The 16,862-nt window shown below is 47.1% G+C and overlaps 1 protein-coding gene across 4 annotated transcripts in view; it reads right to left on the bottom strand.

Moving 5' to 3' along the window:
- Nucleotides 1–16,862, bottom strand: part of LOC137324455 (lutropin-choriogonadotropic hormone receptor-like) — a 98,625-nt gene that overhangs the window by 29,947 nt on the left and 51,816 nt on the right. For all 4 annotated transcript variants that reach the window (XM_067988737.1, XM_067988738.1, XM_067988736.1 and 1 more), the window contains 2 exons: nucleotides 10,689–10,763; nucleotides 4,614–4,691 (listed from right to left, as the gene is read on the bottom strand). In XM_067988737.1, coding sequence (XP_067844838.1) covers nucleotides 4,614–4,691; nucleotides 10,689–10,763 — 153 coding nt within the window. The remainder of the gene's footprint in view (nucleotides 1–4,613; nucleotides 4,692–10,688; nucleotides 10,764–16,862) is intronic.

Raw genomic sequence — 16,862 nt, 5'->3', positions numbered from 1 at the left:
CCATGAAGCTGAGCCTCGCTCTGTACACCCTGTGCGGAGGGTAGTGCCTCCTGCGACGCATCTCTCTCTGCGGTTGCCCTCCCTCCTGCTGTGCAGGTGGGTGTGCCGCAGCACCGTGTTGGGGGGCCCCACGTCTCCGAGGCGGACGGCGTGGACTGCGAGGCTGCTGGGGCTGGTCATCCTGTTCGTCCTCTGACGATGTCAACGCACCACCCATCTGGCAGGTGTTGGTCTGAGGGGTTGTGCAGGGTAGGTGGGTGGCTCCTCGGACTGGGGCTGCGGTTTTGTGTCGGTCTGTCCTCTGGCTTGGCGAGGGGTGGTGGAGGGCAGGGGTTACCCTATGTGACGCGGTGGCCTCCTGCGTGGGTGAGGGCTCTCCCCCGTGGAGCGCACCTTGGCACCTGCCACAGGCTGCTGGCTGCAACACGCCTGGTTGGAGAGGGACTGTTTCCCCCAGTGTGTGAAACTCACTGCCTTGAACCTAAAATCCCACACTTCCTCTTTTGACAGCTGCTTCAGCTCATTAACTGACCACAACGAGCAAGGTAAGTACACTCAAGTGGAACCCCGCTGGCTTTAATTGCCTGCGGGATTCCCACCAGCGGGGCTTGCGCGCGCAGCCCCGCACGTCAGCGCGGTACCCGGAAGTGGCCGGGATTTCGTCGCGATCCGGTCACGTGACCGGATATCGGGATTTTCGGGGCCGCCCCGCTGGGAACCCGCCGGAAACACGATCCCAAAATCGAGCCCCTAATGTCTAATTAATGGTTTAGGTACATTTCATTCTTGGGAGGCAACATAGGAATAGGGGTAGGTCATTCAGCCCATTCCGCCATTCAATAATATCATGGCTGATCTAAAATCATTTACAGTACCTAAAATCCATTTACAGTTCCCACTACTTACACCGTCCCCATTTAGCCCGGACAGCCGCCAATATCAGGCAATGGTGCTGACCATTTGCCATTGCCATATGCGTCAATTAAAAAGGTGCCACTTAAACCAAGCCGGCTATTTTGGGCAGGTAAGCAGCTGTTCGCACCTTGTTAAAGTGTGATTACCTGTCAATAAGTACTTTCAATCACCGCCGTGGCCTGCAATTGCCGCTTACAAAGGTGAAAGACCCGACCACTGCGTTATTCAGCCAGATCAAACAAACCCTTAATTAATTAATTACTTGTTCATTACAGGCCACTTTGTCTCCAGCATTCTTTTGTAAGCTGAGCCGTAGCCAATTTAAAATGACTACAAACTCCCATAAAAAAATGGATGGATTGAATACTCATTCGATTCAATATTGAATATAGAATCTGCTGGAACCAATCTGGTTCGTCCTCCCCATAGGGATAGGAGGTCCAAAAAAAGCAAAATCAAATTTATCCAGTGAAATAAAAACCCGATTCACGATGTACACAGCCTCAAATAATAACCATGTAATTTTAGCCAATCTAAGAAGGGAACCCCGATGTTGGTTCATTTTGAGAGATTGGACCCAGACATCAGTTTTGTTCCCAAGAGCATCAAATCCACCAGAACACATTAACTGAAACTTTGCAAATATTAAGGAGTCAACACTGGAACTTGTGTCCTTTCTATACTGGTACTATATTTAAATAGCTGTCTGAGTTGGGAATGGATTGTTACTTTTCCGCTTACACCGGCCACCGTGTATAGCGGACAAATCGCGTTTGCACGAACGTGCCCACCTCTGATCCATATCAATAACAACTACTTGCATTTATATAGCGCCTTTAACGTAGTAAAACGTCCCAAGGCGCTTCACAGGAGTGATTTTCAAACAAAATTTGACACTGAGCCACATAAGGAGATATTTGGACTGGTGACAAAAAGCTTGGTCAAAGTGGTAGGTTTTATAAGTTAATAAACCTTAAACAAAAATCTGTCGATCTCAGCATTGAAAATTTCAATTGACCCAGTATCCATAGCCTTTTGGGGGAAGGAATTCCAGATTTTCACAACCCTTTGTGTGAAAAAGTGTTTTCTGATTTCACTCCTAAATGGCCTAGCTCTAATTTTAGGATTGTTCTGGATTTCCCCACCGGAGGAAGTGGTTCCTCTGTTTCTACCATATCGAATCACTATCATTTTAAACACCTCAATTAGATCATCCCTCAACCTTCTAAATTCAATGGAATACAAGCCAAGTTTATGCAACTTGTCCTCATAATTTAACCCTTTAAGTCCTGGTATCATTGTGGTGCATCTGCACTGTACCCTCTCCAACGTCAATATATCATTCCTGAGATGCGGTGCCCAAAACTGAACGCAGTACCCCAATTGGGGTCTGACCATGGCTTTGTAAAACTGAACATAATTTCCTCCCCTTTGTATTCCAACCCCCTTGAGTTAAAGGCCAACATTTCATTTGCCTTTTTGATTCCTTTTTGCACCTTTTAGTGACTTGTCATTAATGGACACCCAAATTCATTTGCTCCTCCACAGTTCCCAGTCTCTTGCCATTAAGAAAATATTCTGATTTGTCGCTCTTGGATCCAAAATGAATGACCTCACATTTCCTCACATTGAACTCCATTTGTTACCCAGTTTTGTCCACTCACTTAATTTGTCTCTATCCCTTTGTAACTTTCTGCTCCCATCTACACAATTCACTGTGCCTCCTAACTTAGTGTCCTGTGAAACATTGGAAATACAACTCTCTATTCTTTTATCCAATTCGTTGGTACATGTGGTGAAAAGCTGTGGCCCCAGTACAGATCCCTGTGGAATACCATTTGTCACATCCTGCCAAACAGAGTACATTCCCCGTATCCCTACTCGATGTTGCCTACTTCTGAACCAATTACCAGTCCATGTTACAAAGTTACCTCCAATTACATGTGCCTTTATTTTTGCTAATAATCTCTTGTGAGGAACCTTATCAAATACCTTCTGGAAATCGATATAGACAACATCCTGTCCACTGTGTTAGTGGCCTCCTCAAAAAATTCAACTACTGAGACATCCTTCACAAATCTATGCTCACTTTCTTGATGAAGATTTTAGAGCTTCTAGACAGTTACGGTAATGAAGTGATTTATATTGAGACCAAAGCCTAGAAATTACTGTTGGTAAAACATCAGCAGGCGAATGTCAAATATGACATTGCTTTGTCCGGTATTTTAATGAAATATTAATAAATTCAAAATAAGTATTAAAATAGCACATAGGTGAAAATGTGTAATACTACTATAATCAACAATGATATCTAGATTCAAGAAGTATAGTGGTATAGCAAGAAGCATCAAAACATAGATATATAATTTTTTTAAATAATTGATTGATTAATACAATGCACATGATTCCCTGTTTTGGTCAGGCTCAGGGCTATGTTCCCCTATATGGAGTACTCCACACATCAGAAAATACTTATGTATCTATAAAAGATTGATTCCAAAATGCTGGAAAATGCACCAAAGTGTTGAAATGAAAAGATTTGGGGCGGGGACCGCCTAGAAAATAAATCCCATACATGATGTACTAGACATCCAATTTTGCTTTGCATTTACTCATATATTTGAGCCAATCTGTAAGTTAACTGTACAGGTAATGGTTATTCAAGCCAATTACTAATTCTTGCCTCACTTTCACTTTGAGGTGTGACATTTACTTTGCTGTTTAGGGCCCGACGATACATACGACTTGCAACATAATCTATAGAAATCCTGGTCGTATCATACAGTTTCTTGCGAAGAAGTTTGCCTTTACAGTGCAATTATTATTCATAATTTTCTCTCTTCCCTTCCTCTCTTGGAGATATTGACTTCTTGATGTGCATGCTTTCACAAGTGTTGGTCACACTCCAGTACCTTGCCTAAGGGACCATTAATCATGTGTGATCCTTAACAGCACATATTGTCAGGCTATTCAATTGAGAGAGGCATCACAACTGAGCCCATCCTTTCCCACCCAACATTCGTGCACACGCATTGCAAGGAGTGATCACTGGGTAGTGATCGGATGGAAATTGTGGTTATTTTTCCCCCTCTGTCCCAGGACACTAGGCCAATTGTAGGACCTTAGCCCTGCCCTGCTGAGTTCCACTAACTCACTACAGGCCACGTTTGAACCTGGGACCTTTCTGGTCTGTATAATTCAATTGGAGAAATTCACCAATCAAAGGAGACTGTAATTCTATCACATCCTGATACACGATGTGGGAAAAACTAACAGCCATTAATTAATTTATGATATTGCAAACCTTTTCAAATTTGGTCCCTGTTTCATTATTAGGATTCAGTTCTACTGTAAAAACTGACCTATTAGGGTTCATTTTATGAAATCTTGAGGAGTCTTGCCTATTGGGGACAAATAGCAGGAGTTTTGCTGTGAACTCCCCAATGTTTTATATCCATTAAAATTAAAATGAATCAGTGGAAAATCATTGGGACTGCAAGCTCAAATTCCCAATACGCGCTCCCAGCAGATAAGGCTTTGCACCAGGAATGCAATTTTGCGAAATTTGTATTAGTGTATACTTTAAACCTCAAGTACATTACTCATTCTTCAAGAACTCATTTGATATTGGACATTTGCATTATGCATGTGGAGAAAGTACAGTGATTTATGTAACAGTCATAAGTTATTTTACTTACAATGTCAGGGATTCATTGTTCATTCCTTGAAATGCATTTTCTGGTATGGTTAAAAGGTGTAAATTATCGCACATTTCCCTGAAAATAAATATGCAATATTTATTGAAAAGGATATTAAAGCACATCAATTAACAATATTATATTAATCTGTGGATGTAAACAATCATTTTTACTGCCTGTTGGAGTGAGAATTCACAAGTCAGTCAGAAATCTACATGTATAAATTATTTCAACAAAGGCAGTTTCTGTATAGCATTCTAGTGTAAATTTTAAATTTTCTACTCCATTTTCTCTCTTCCCATCCTAAAAGTGGTGAATCTAGTAGGATTTCATCAATACCTGCAGTCCACAGACATAGGGGTAGAAATTGGAATGTGGGCACCCGTTTTACAGGCGGGCTATGCAAATGGGGAAATCAAGAAGAAACTTAACAGAGCTTTATGTTCTTGGAGGTATTTCCTTAGCTTGGAAGATGATATAAGTTTCTGAAAGTTCATGATACAGTTGTACATAATCTGTGGTAGGAAAGGGGTTAATGCAAAATATGGCCTGTCTCATTAATTTTTCTTGAGTTTTTTAAATTCAACATCCCTCCAAGTACGTTATCAAATAGATGTGACAACAAATCCCGGGAACAAGAACCCACAACCCTCCTGGGACAGTTATTTTATCTCCCAAGAAAGGTGAACAACCATCGGAAGTGCTTCCAAAAGCAAAGTTCTGTTACATTTGCCCACGATCACTTGGCTCCAATATTCGCTCCTCTGTCCCATCACCCCTCCCCCCCACCCCTTCTCTCCCCTGGTGCAGGATAGGCAAAGCATACCAGAAGTTCGCTCCACCTATCCAGCCTGCAATGTCCAAAATTTGTTGTCCCAGGCCATTTGCATGGCCCAGCTCCACTACTGGCATAGGTCCACTTACCAGCAGGGGCACAGCAGAAGGGCTGCAAATTAGGCTGGGATCTGGATACTGGTCCTGGCCTTTCCCAGGAAATTTCACAGGGCCTTGTTAGGGGCAGTGCATCTACCTGTCCCAAAGAAGGCCGGGGGGTAAGAGGGATATGGCCGGGGGTAGGGATTCCCCACAGTGGGTCAATACACTGATTGGAAATAGGTATTTCAGCCTATCATATAGTGGGAGTATGGCTTACCTTGAAGGTCAAGGCTTGGGATACTGCCTGGACACCCAGAGATTTGGTAACTGTAAAGCTTTTCTCGGCCCTCTTAAAAAGCCCACTGTTTAGTTATTTTTTCGGGGAGGGGCAAAACTGTATTTTGTATTTTTGAAATTTTGAGATCAAATGAAATTTGAGTGAAATCAGGAAGCACTTTTTCACACATAGGGGTGTGGGAATTTGGAATTCCCTCCTCCAAAAGGCTGTGGATGCCTGATCAATTGAAATTTTCAGGACAGATCAATGGATTTTGTTAGGTAAGGGTACTAAAATGTCATCTGATGTCAGTGAGGTTTCCCACAGTACTTTCCCTTAGTGCTGTTGTATGCACAGCTAACACCTAAACTATGATTTCTTCCAAATGATTCTCCTTTGGAAGGAGAAATTATGCTAGCAGATTGCAAGGTTTCAGTGGGAGCCAGCTAGCGCTGGTTCATGAGGTGGCCTTGCAATTGTTTCGATCGTGTCCGGTGTTGCTGCGGCTGGTTGGCTCTGTCTATTTTCAGGTGCATCTACTGTCAAATGCTGAATGGGTCATATGAGGTTTTCCCCTGAGAGATAGCAGCCACCCATGTTTACTCCAGGCATGCCCCTACTGTTGGAAGTTCCCTCAAAGTATCCATTGATATGTGTGGAACAGACCTCTGGACAGCAATGAAGTCTGTAAATCTCTACCTCTGATCACCCAGTAAACTGAAGCCAGACACAAGAGACCCCTTGTAGACCAGAGCTCAAGGCTCCACAGCAGTAGTCTGACCATTGGCATTCCACATACCACATGATTCACTACAGTGCAGACAGCCATTCATCCATAACTGCACAGATGCACTTAGTTGTCTTCTCCATACTCCCAGCCAGACCTTACAGGGTACTCTGTGTGTATTGAAGTAATTCCTGCAGACAATCCTGCTCAGGCATCTCTTTTTGTAAACAACTCTAGTAGATCAGAATCCCTCCTCTCCACAAAGCAGCTCCTTGCTCCTCCTTATTCTTCCTTACCCATATATTCTGGCTTATCCTAAAGAATGTAGCTAATGAGCTTGAGAAGGTGCCCCATGTACCTCCTTATGCTCGCTATCTACATCCTCCAGGGTAGGCGTAGCTGTGCTGGTGTTTGCCCAAGTTGGTGAGGATGATACAGCATACTGTGTGGTGCTGGCTTATTCAGGAACACTGTGCTGACAGTAAATCCTGCCAAGCCTACAAAAACAGAAGATGAACAAAGGTCAAAATGCTGCCTCAAAGAAGCACTTTCAAACAGTCCTTGCATTGCAATTTACTGTGTTTTAATTTTTTTTAATGGTTAAGTGTATGTGTACCTTTGCGTCAGTGTGTAGGGGACAAAATATAACAAGACAAGCATATGGGATCCTGGGGTTTATTAATATAGGCAGAGAGTACAAAAGCAAGGAAGTTATGCTAAACCTTTATAAAACACTGGTTAGGCCTCAGCTGGAGTGTGTTCAATTCTAGGCACCACACTTTAGGAAGGATGTCAAGGCCTTAGACAGGGTGCAGCAGAGATTTACTAGAATGGTACCAGAGACAAGGGACTTCAGTTATGTGGAGAGATTAGAAAAGCTGGGGCTGTCTCCTTAGAACACAGAAATTCAAGGGGAGATTTGATAGAGTGTCAAAACCATCCATGATTTTGAACATGAGTAAATAAGGAGAAACTGTTTCCAGTGGCAGAAGGGTCGGTCACCAGAGGACACAGATTTAAGGCGATCGGCAAAAGAGCCAGAGGTGACATGAGGAAACATTTTTCCACGCAACGAATTGTAATAATCTAGAATGCACTGCCTGAAAGGGTGATGGAAGCAGATTCAATAGTAACTTTCAAAAGTGAATTAGATAAATACTTGAAGCAAAGAAATTAACAGGGCAATGGGGAAAGAGCAGGGACTAATTGGATAGCTCTTTCTAAGAGCCGGCACAGGCATAATGGGCCAAATGACCTCCTATAATACTAGGATGAGTTAGGGAGAGGCCTTTGGTTTCAGCCTCCCCACACCCTTGATATTCTGCCACCTAATGACGTCCAGTGTGGCCTCCTCAAAGGCTTGAAATCTCTCAGACCTCCCCTCCTATCTTGTCCTATCCTGTTTTTTTATGTCCTACAAGCAGCGACGTGTTCTTCAGATTTTGCCTGCTCTCCCCTGTGCAAATTTAGAGGCTCGAATGCATGCTTAATCCATTTAAGTGCTGCTCAGAAGGATAACCAACTCTCTAATGGACAATCTACTGTTTGGGTGGGAGAACGTATGATTTGCACTGAGCAGCTCCAGGGGCATCTGCAATAGAGCCCCCAGTAGCAAAGATTTCAGGGCCACTGAAGAGTATCTCTTGTGAATGCTCAGACTACTTTATAGAGACCTTGGGCTCCAATCTAAACATGCTATCTTACCTACATTCAACATGCAGGGAGAAAGGATTGAGCGTGCCTTGGGCAGGACTTCACTGACTTCTTGCTCTGCTCCCGTGCAGATTGCTGGGCATGCTGAGGCTACGCCATATCTCTCAAGGTGATGCCACATCCAGACTATCTAGGTCCCCTGCCCACAAATTGAAGTAATTGTTTCAGAAAACAGGCAGAACCCATCCAGCCACTGCAGCCATGCAGAGACAATTACAAGGCTATCTCATGACCTAGCACAAGGAGGTATAGGACCCTTCGAGAAACCCTGCTGCCACTTACTCCTTCTGCTGGAGAATAATTTAGAAGAAATCATGTTAAGAGTTCAAAATCACACACAATACACAAGTATTAAGGGGAAGCACCAGTTAAAAAGATACTAATACATGACACAAAGTAGTCATATAAGTTGGTAGCACTTTATTTTACCTTTGTTCAGGGATATTCTTTCTGATGGTGCAGGATAAGGTATCAACTCAGCAAAGTATGGGTATTGATGGAAGTTGATATAGTTGCAAAGCCATTGTGGGGAAGGTGTTTTGAGTATGTGGACAGGAAGCTTCATTAAAAGGCAAGTTCAGACGCTTAACTGAATGGGTCTTATATCTGCTTCTGGAGCAAGATTCTTCCTGGCTGCACTGATGGTTCTGCAGTTACTTGCTCTTTATGAATGTCTATGCTGCTATGATCTTGATTGCCAGTTGCCCTGCTCCATTTCCAGAGTCAGGCCTCTTGGGAGAGCAAAGTAATGCAAAATGGTCATTGAGACTGTTGTGGGGTTGTATTGTGAAACACCCCCAATCTGTCAAAGTCTCTGAAATGTTGCTTCAAGATCTCTATAGTATGCTTGAAGATGATACCAGCAGCTGGATGGATCTCAAAGTATCTGCAATCAGTTTGTAGCTATGGAGAAAAAGAAGGGATTGAAAGATTATGGCTGCGTGGTGCTTCACAGGGATTCCAGGATGACAATGCAGATGTTTAGTCGATAACCTGGTACCAGCAAGATGCTGCTGACCTTGCAATCTCCCACTGTGCCTCTCCCTCCTCCCCTCTACACCGTGAAATGTGTGGCCTTCATCAAAGTGGATGAGGTATTTATAGTTGGGAAAACCCCATTTATGGTTGGCCTGCCTGTGGTGGGCATTGTGTGCCAACTTGTCCTGCAAGTGACAATGCTCTAGATTGAATAAGGGTAAGGCTAGCAGTTGAGAAATGTGTTCCAGTTGGCATGGGAGATACAGGATATGTGGCTGTCAAAAGTGGAGAAAGGAGTTTTAGGATTGTGCATGCATGTCATTTTTGTGAGGGGAGCTGTGTAGCCACAGTGCAAGATGTCAAGTTGGATCACCACCCCCCCTCCCTTTACCAGAAAGCATTATGAAGGGTTAGTTGTCGAAGTGATGCTTTAAGAGCATGAAGAGTATGTTGATACCCAGACTGTGCAAGGAAAAAAGGAATGCAGTGTGTTACATTGCCTGCCCTGCTCAGGATGTGGAACTTCTTGTGGAACTGTTCTGCAATCTTGGGGATGAGGGAGTTGAGACCTAGTGCCAGTACAAGTGATAATTCTGGGTGATGTGATAACAGCAACATCCATGAGTCTTTACGTCCGGTCTTCAATGCCCACCAGGAGGGTTTAGAGATCTGAGTGAGTGAAGTTGTGTGTTCTTCTCGGGCTTAGTGCCATGCCCTGCTGCCATCTGGACACAGAGTTCTTACATATTCATAGTTCTATCCACATATAATGAAAATATTGCTAAGACATGCGGAAAAGTTATTGGAGATTGAAGTGAAATAGCCGAGCACTGTTCCTCTCTTACCTGTTTGTCCACCAGTCTCTTGCTAAAGAGCACAGGAGCAACTGTAATTCTAAAGAAGAAAAAAGAAATCTTCTAAAGCTAGAAAATATAATCCCCTACCCAATACTTTGATCTTGTTTCTCCTCTTCACTTCTAAAAGGTGTTAACACATGAAGGATGTGGGATGGTTCCATTGGTGTTGGTAACCCTCTGGTATCTCACCTATGTGGCCATTCTTCATGTATGAGATTTGACAGCCTCTGTTGGCAGACTGTTTTATCATAGGAACAAGCTTATTTGTGATGCTCCCAACAGCTATGCACATGCACTTTCCAGCAGGGGAGCGTTGCCAGGATTTGATTTTAAATTGGCAATCTCACTCAAAGAGGCCACAAGAATGGCTGGTGTAGGAATTGGAAGGTCACACTGGTGCTTTAGAGAGCACTCTTCTCAGTTTGGGGCTATGGTATATTGTTCAGGCACAGCAAAGGGAGCTTGACACTGTCGGCTCCATACGATGTTTGGCTGGGGACTACTTGACAATACTGGAAAGAAAAGTCAAAAATGTGCAATTACCAGTGCTGAGGTCCCTCACCTTGAAAAGAAAGAGAAAACAGCCCACCTCTTGCTCCCATCAAAAATTATTTAAATTATATTTATAAGGATGTAGGGATACTTACAGAATAAAATTGGATGCAATTGAGTGGATGTGTGTCAGATCAGGAAAGAATCCTACTCCAGTATTACAGATGCTCCTGGTTTAAGAAAATAATTATAAATTGGTATTCATGTCAGTACTTAGGAGAATTAAAACACACTCATGAACACTCAAAAGTACAACAAAATGGTTTAATTTTAACTTCCAGGTGACTGAACTCCTCAAAACATTACAAAAATACAAGTCTACAAAACATTGTTTAAAATCCCCCATCTTTCAGGAGACATTCCCATGTTTAGTATTATGTTCCTCCTCTTTGATGACTCATTTATTCAGGTTCCCAAGCTAAGGGAATCAATATTTGTCAGCTGTTATCAGGTACAGGAGCATCTCCATAGGAAATTCCGCAGAGCAGAATTCTTTCTAGCTTGGATCAGAAAATTTCTGCACCACCAGTGTACAGTAATAAATGCAGATCCTAATTTTCTTTGAAATTGTTTGCTGATGCTACAAAGGAAATGCTAATACAGGATAATATATGCAACTTCCTTCAGCATCTTATATTTTTAGAAAATCATGTTATTGTAATCTAAAATTTTCTTTGTATTAAATTCATCTCCTAACCATCTGCCTCGGTGCCTTGAAAATACCATGTCTGTCCTAACAGATTATTAGTCCATTAATGTTTGTTCACAGGTTCTAATCTTGTCCTGAATGTGACTTTTCAGAACCTGCTTATATTGCAGATTCTTAGTTTCAATATGTGTAAGTGTCTTTAATAGGGAAATATTTAATAAAGTTATAATTATTAGGGTTTTCCCCACCTGGTCTACCTCTGCCAACACCACGGGCTCGATTTTAGGGTCGGGTTACCTGCGGGTTTCCAGCGGGGGGGCCCCGAAAATCCCGATCTCCGATCACGTGACCGGATTCGGACGAAATCCCGGCCACTTCCGGGTACCGCGCTGACGTGCGGGGCTGCGCGCGCAAGCCCCGCTGGTGGGAATCCCGCAGGCAATTAAAGCCAACGGGGTTCCACTTGAGAGTACTTAACTTGCTCGTTGTGGTCAGTTAATGAGCTGAAGCAGCTGTCAAAAGAGGAAGTGTGGGATTTTACGGTCAAAGCAGTCAGTTTCCCACACTGGGGGAAACAGGACCCTTCAAACCAGGCGTGTTGCAGCCAGCAGCCTGTGCCAGGTGCCAAGGTGCGCTCCACGGGGGAGCGCCCTCACCCACGCAGGAGGCCACCGCGTCACATAGGGCAACCCCTGCCCTCCACCAACCCCCGCCAAGCCAGAGGACAGACCGACACGAAACCGCAGCCCCAGTCCGAGGACCCACCCACCTACCCTGCACAACCCCTCACACCAACACCTGCCAGATGGGTGGTGCGTTGACATCGTCGGAGGACGAACAGGATGACCAGCCCCAGCAGCCTCGCAGTCCACGCCGTCCGCCTCGGAGAGGTGGGGCCCCCCAACACGGTGCTGCGGCACACCCACCTGCACAGCAGGAGGGAGGGCAACCGCAGAGAGAGATGCGTCGCAGGAGGCACTACCCTCCGCACAGGGTGTACAGAGCGAGGCTCAGCTTCATGGACCTCTCCGAGGAGCAGTGCATACGGAGGCTCAGAGTCAATCGCCAGGTAGTCGCCGACATCTGCAGCCTCCTTAACGACGAGCTGCTCCCTGATGGACCAAGCAGCATCTTCTTACCTGTCGCCGTCAAAGTCACCACTGCCCTCAACTTCTTCGCATCCGGTTCCTTCCAGGGTGCCACCGGGGACATCACCGGGGTCTGTCAGTCCTCTGCACACAAGTGCATAAGGCAGGTCACCGATGGGTTGTTCCGCAGGGCCTCCCACTACATCAACTTCGCCATGGACGAGCGCAGCCAGATGGAGAGGGCGGTTGGATTCCATGCCATGGCCGGCTTCCCACGGGTGCAGGGTGTAATCGACTGCACCCACATCGCAATACGGGCACCTCCGCATGAGCCAGGGCTGTTCATCAACAGGAAGGGGTATCACTCCATGAACGCCCAGCTCATCTGTGACCACCGCCAGAGATTCCTACACGTGTGCGCCAGATACCCCGGCAGCTGCCACGATGCCTTCGTCCTCAGGGAGTCCGCCGTCCCGCCCATCCTGCAGGCACCCAACGCCGGCAACGGCTGGCTCCTCGGCGACAAGGGGTATCCCCTCCACACGTGGCTCATGACACCTCTGAGGAACCCCATCACCGAGCCGGAGCGTCGGTACAATGACAGCCACACTGCCACCAGGTCTACAATTGAGCAGACCATAGGGCTTCTCAAGATGCGCTTCAGGTGCCTTGATCGTTCTGGGGGAGCGCTCCAATACACACCATTCAGAGTGGGACGAATCATAGTTGTCTGCTGTGCCCTGCACAACATGGCCCAACAGAGAGGGGTGCCGCTGGAGGAGGCCCCATCCACACCCGCCACCCACATTGAGGAAGGCGAGGGCGAGGAGGAGGAGGAGGAGGAGGAGGAGGAGGAGGCGGAGGCGGAGGAGGCGGAGGAGGAGGACGCGCCCGAGGATGTTGGACGACCCATGCGCCGAGCCGCGACTCACCGGGATGGTCGCCGGGCCAGGGACGCACTCATACGTCAACGGTTCTCCTAGAGTCAGACACTGCGAGGCGCTCGCATCTCCTCACCTGCACATGCGAGCGGCCATACCAGCCCCCTCCACTGAAGAGTGCTGCCAGTAATCCTGCACCCACAGCAGTGTGCCCAATGGGTGGCAGCAGGTGTTCGCCGTCATGATGGCCTCCACGGAACGCAACTACTGCACAAGCCGCGGAAGAATGGACGAGAGGTGGCAGGAGTGGTGAGAATAGACTATTTAATATGTGGAATGTGACATCATTTAAGAAACAAAGTACAAAATAATAAACACCCTGGTGTATTCCCTTTGTGATTATAACGCCTTTGGAATTCTTCTCCGGGAACCCCTACGTGGTGCTACCCCTGTGGCTCCAGCAGAGGTAGTGGCAGGTTGCTCGTCTTCTTGCCTTGACCGGGTAGATGCTTTTGGCGGACGGCCCCTGGGTTTCGGTGCCCGTGAGGGCACCTCCACAGACTGCTCCTCCTGCACCGGGGCAGGGGCAGACTCGGCCACCTGGAGAGGAGGCACCATTGCGGGTGCTGGTTGAGAGGTGGGCGACGGGTGGGACGTGGGGACGCCTTGAGAGGCGTCCCCGCTTCCATGTCCCCGGTCACCATCATCCCTCTCTTGGCCTCGGCCCACATCACCCCTTCCACCCTGCTGGACGGCAGTTTGGATGGCATGTGTGAGGCCTTGCAAGGCCACCCCTAGTGTATCCCTCAGCCTGTTGGTGGCGTCGGAATGTTGCTCACCCTGAATCCGTACAGACGTTGTGAGGGCCTGCAAGGACTCGAAGTGGAGCTGTGCGTGACGCTCGAGGGAGGCCAGCCTGTCCTCCACCGCAGACAGTCCCGCACCTACCCGCGACACTGTGTCGCCGGTACCCTCCTGTGCCTGCGCCACCAATGCCCACATGCAGGAGGTGGACTCCTCCATCGCCTGCGCTATTGTGGACAATGCGCGCGGCACCTCTGCCAGCACCTCAGCAATTAGCTGGTGGCCCTCGACGACTCTCCTTTTCTCTGGTGGCCCCCTGGGTTCAGCATCTGGGTCCGGCTGAGCAGAGCCTGGAGATGAGTGCTCCCTCCGTCGCGGACCCTCCGCGGCTGCCCCTGCCACCAGGGTCTGCTCATGCTCACTCGTGCGCAGTGACTCACCAAGTGCTACCCCAACTAGTTGGCGAGGGGGACCCACCGAGGTGCGTGTCTCTGCGCTGGTGGATGGTTGGCTCTGATGTGACGATGCACCCTCAGAGACCGCCATGTCCTCTGAGGAATCGCCCTCCATGCTCGCTTGATCCAAAGACGCACCTGCAAGAGAACAGAGGGCACTTTGAGGCATGTGGACCAACTTGACAGTGCGCCTGATGGCAGGTGATGATACGGTCACTCGCGATCATGGGTGTTGAGTGTCAGCTTTCCCTTACCGCCCATTTCGGCAGCGACACACTCGCCATCGGCCACCGACAGGCAATGTCGCGTGCGGGCGAGGTCGAGCGCCTCCACCTCTGCGTCGGTGAGCTCCACCACTTGCGGCGGCCCACCTCCGGTGCGTGCCCTTTCGCGGTTGTTCTTGCTCCTCTTCTCCTGTGAAGGCAAAACACAGATGTGTGAGTGGGTGCGTCTTGCATCGTGAGACGCATCGAGCATCGGTGTGGTTGGGTTGAGCGTGGCGCGGAACGGATGGGAGGAAGTGTGGGCCACGTGCCCATCCCATTGCATGGGGATTGGGGTGTGTGGTAGTGTTCGGGTGGGGTCAGGGACGGTGGGTACTTGCGTGCACGGCGAGGATGGTGAATGAGTGGCTGTGAGGATTGCTGATGGAGCGCAGTGGTGGCTGTGCAGGAGGGGGTTGTGATCTGCTTGGCGTGATGGTGGGGACGGGATGTGGGAGGGTGCGTTGGTGTACTCACCTTGCCAGACCTAGTCAGGTCATTGAAGCGCTTGCGGCACTGCTCCCAAGTCCTTGGGGTGTTGCCCCTGCTGCTCACCTCCGCCGCCACCTCTGCCCATGCCTTCCTGGTTGCGGCGGCAGGGAACTTGCGCCCATCCTCAGGGAAGAGTGTTTCCCTCCTCCTCCTCACGCCCTCCAGCATCAGCTGCAGTGCCAGATCTGAAAAACGGGGCGCAGCCTTTCCCCTTGGTTGAGCCATTCTCCCAGACCTCTTGCTTGCAGCAGGAGGGGCTTTGGGAGACTGCCCCTTTAACTGGAGCTCCTACATCGCGTCGACGGTACTGCGCATGCGCAGCCGGCCGGCACGCAGCTGGGGAGCGCAGAACCCGGAAGCAGGCCTTAATGGGTCCAATTATCCCGCGATCGCGTGGGGGACGCACACAATTACCCGTCCGCGTTTTCGACGCTCCCGGAGGACCACCCGCTGGGAACCCGCAGGCCTGCTAAATTCGAGCCCCACATAAGTGTTGATAAAATTAAGGTACCTGGTATTAAAAAGAGCATGGCAGCCTGGATAGGTAGTTGGTTAAAGGACATCAAAACAGAATAGTGGTTAATGGTTGTTTTTTGCGACTGGAGGGATGTAAACAGTGGTGTCCCCCACATGATCTGGACTTGGGTATAGGAGACATAATATCAAAAAATAGGGAGCATGGTTAACTTTGAAGAGCAACTTCAGGAAGACTTCAGTAGGTTAGCAGATTGCATAAACAGGTGTCAAATTAAATTCCATGTGGACCAAATGTGAAGTTATACTTTTGGAAGGAAGAATAAGGAGCGGATACATACACTAAATGGTATAACTTTAAAAGGAGTAGGAGTTCAGATACCCAAAGGAGTTTAGATAGAGGAGTTCAACATCAAGAGGTTTCAATTAGGTAAATTGGGAAAAACTATTTCCACTGGTTAGTGAGTTGGTAACTTGAGGGCACAAATTTAAGTGCATCACCAAAAGAATGAAGGGAGAGGCTAGGAAAATGTATTTATTTTAACAGCAGGTTGTTAGAACATGGAAAGCTTTACCAGAAACAGTAGTGCAAGATGATTTAAAAGTGGATAAATATTAGAAAAATTAAAAATTATGGGTTTGGTGAAAGGGACTAAATGGTTAGCTCAGAGCAAGCACAGAGGCAATGGGCTGAATGGCCTCATTCTGTGCTGTAAAATTCTATTTCTCTTATGAAAAGTGATGCTGTACATTTTTCTCAAAGACAGTAAGCAAAATGGAACTTGCATAAAATATGCAAATAATGAATGGGCAGGAGATGAATTAGTTACTTTTGGCTGTCAGTACTTTTGTTAATAAGAAACCACAGTGAATGCCCAAGGCACAACACCACTACCAAGGCTGAAAAGGATAGAAGACAAAACAAGATAAGTTGAGACATAGGGCTTAGGTGATGACATGATCTAGGTTTTAAATGCCTAAGATTGTAGGAGGAACATGAGTTGTTCCATAGCTTTGAGGTCTTGAGAAAATGCTCCTGGACAATATTTTAAAAAAAACTTATTAGCTCATCTTTCTCTGGTAGAGGAACCAGTATTAACATCTTGGATGGGCATGTGTTTTATACAGAGTTTCTTCCTTACCCCTCTATGAAACATGCTAGG

This window comes from Heptranchias perlo, chromosome 8, assembly GCF_035084215.1.
Source record: "Heptranchias perlo isolate sHepPer1 chromosome 8, sHepPer1.hap1, whole genome shotgun sequence".
NCBI classification, from domain to species: Eukaryota; Metazoa; Chordata; class Chondrichthyes; order Hexanchiformes; family Hexanchidae; genus Heptranchias; species Heptranchias perlo.
The sequence above is the reverse complement of the archived record's forward strand: the minus strand, read 5'-3'. Positions and strand labels throughout refer to the sequence as shown.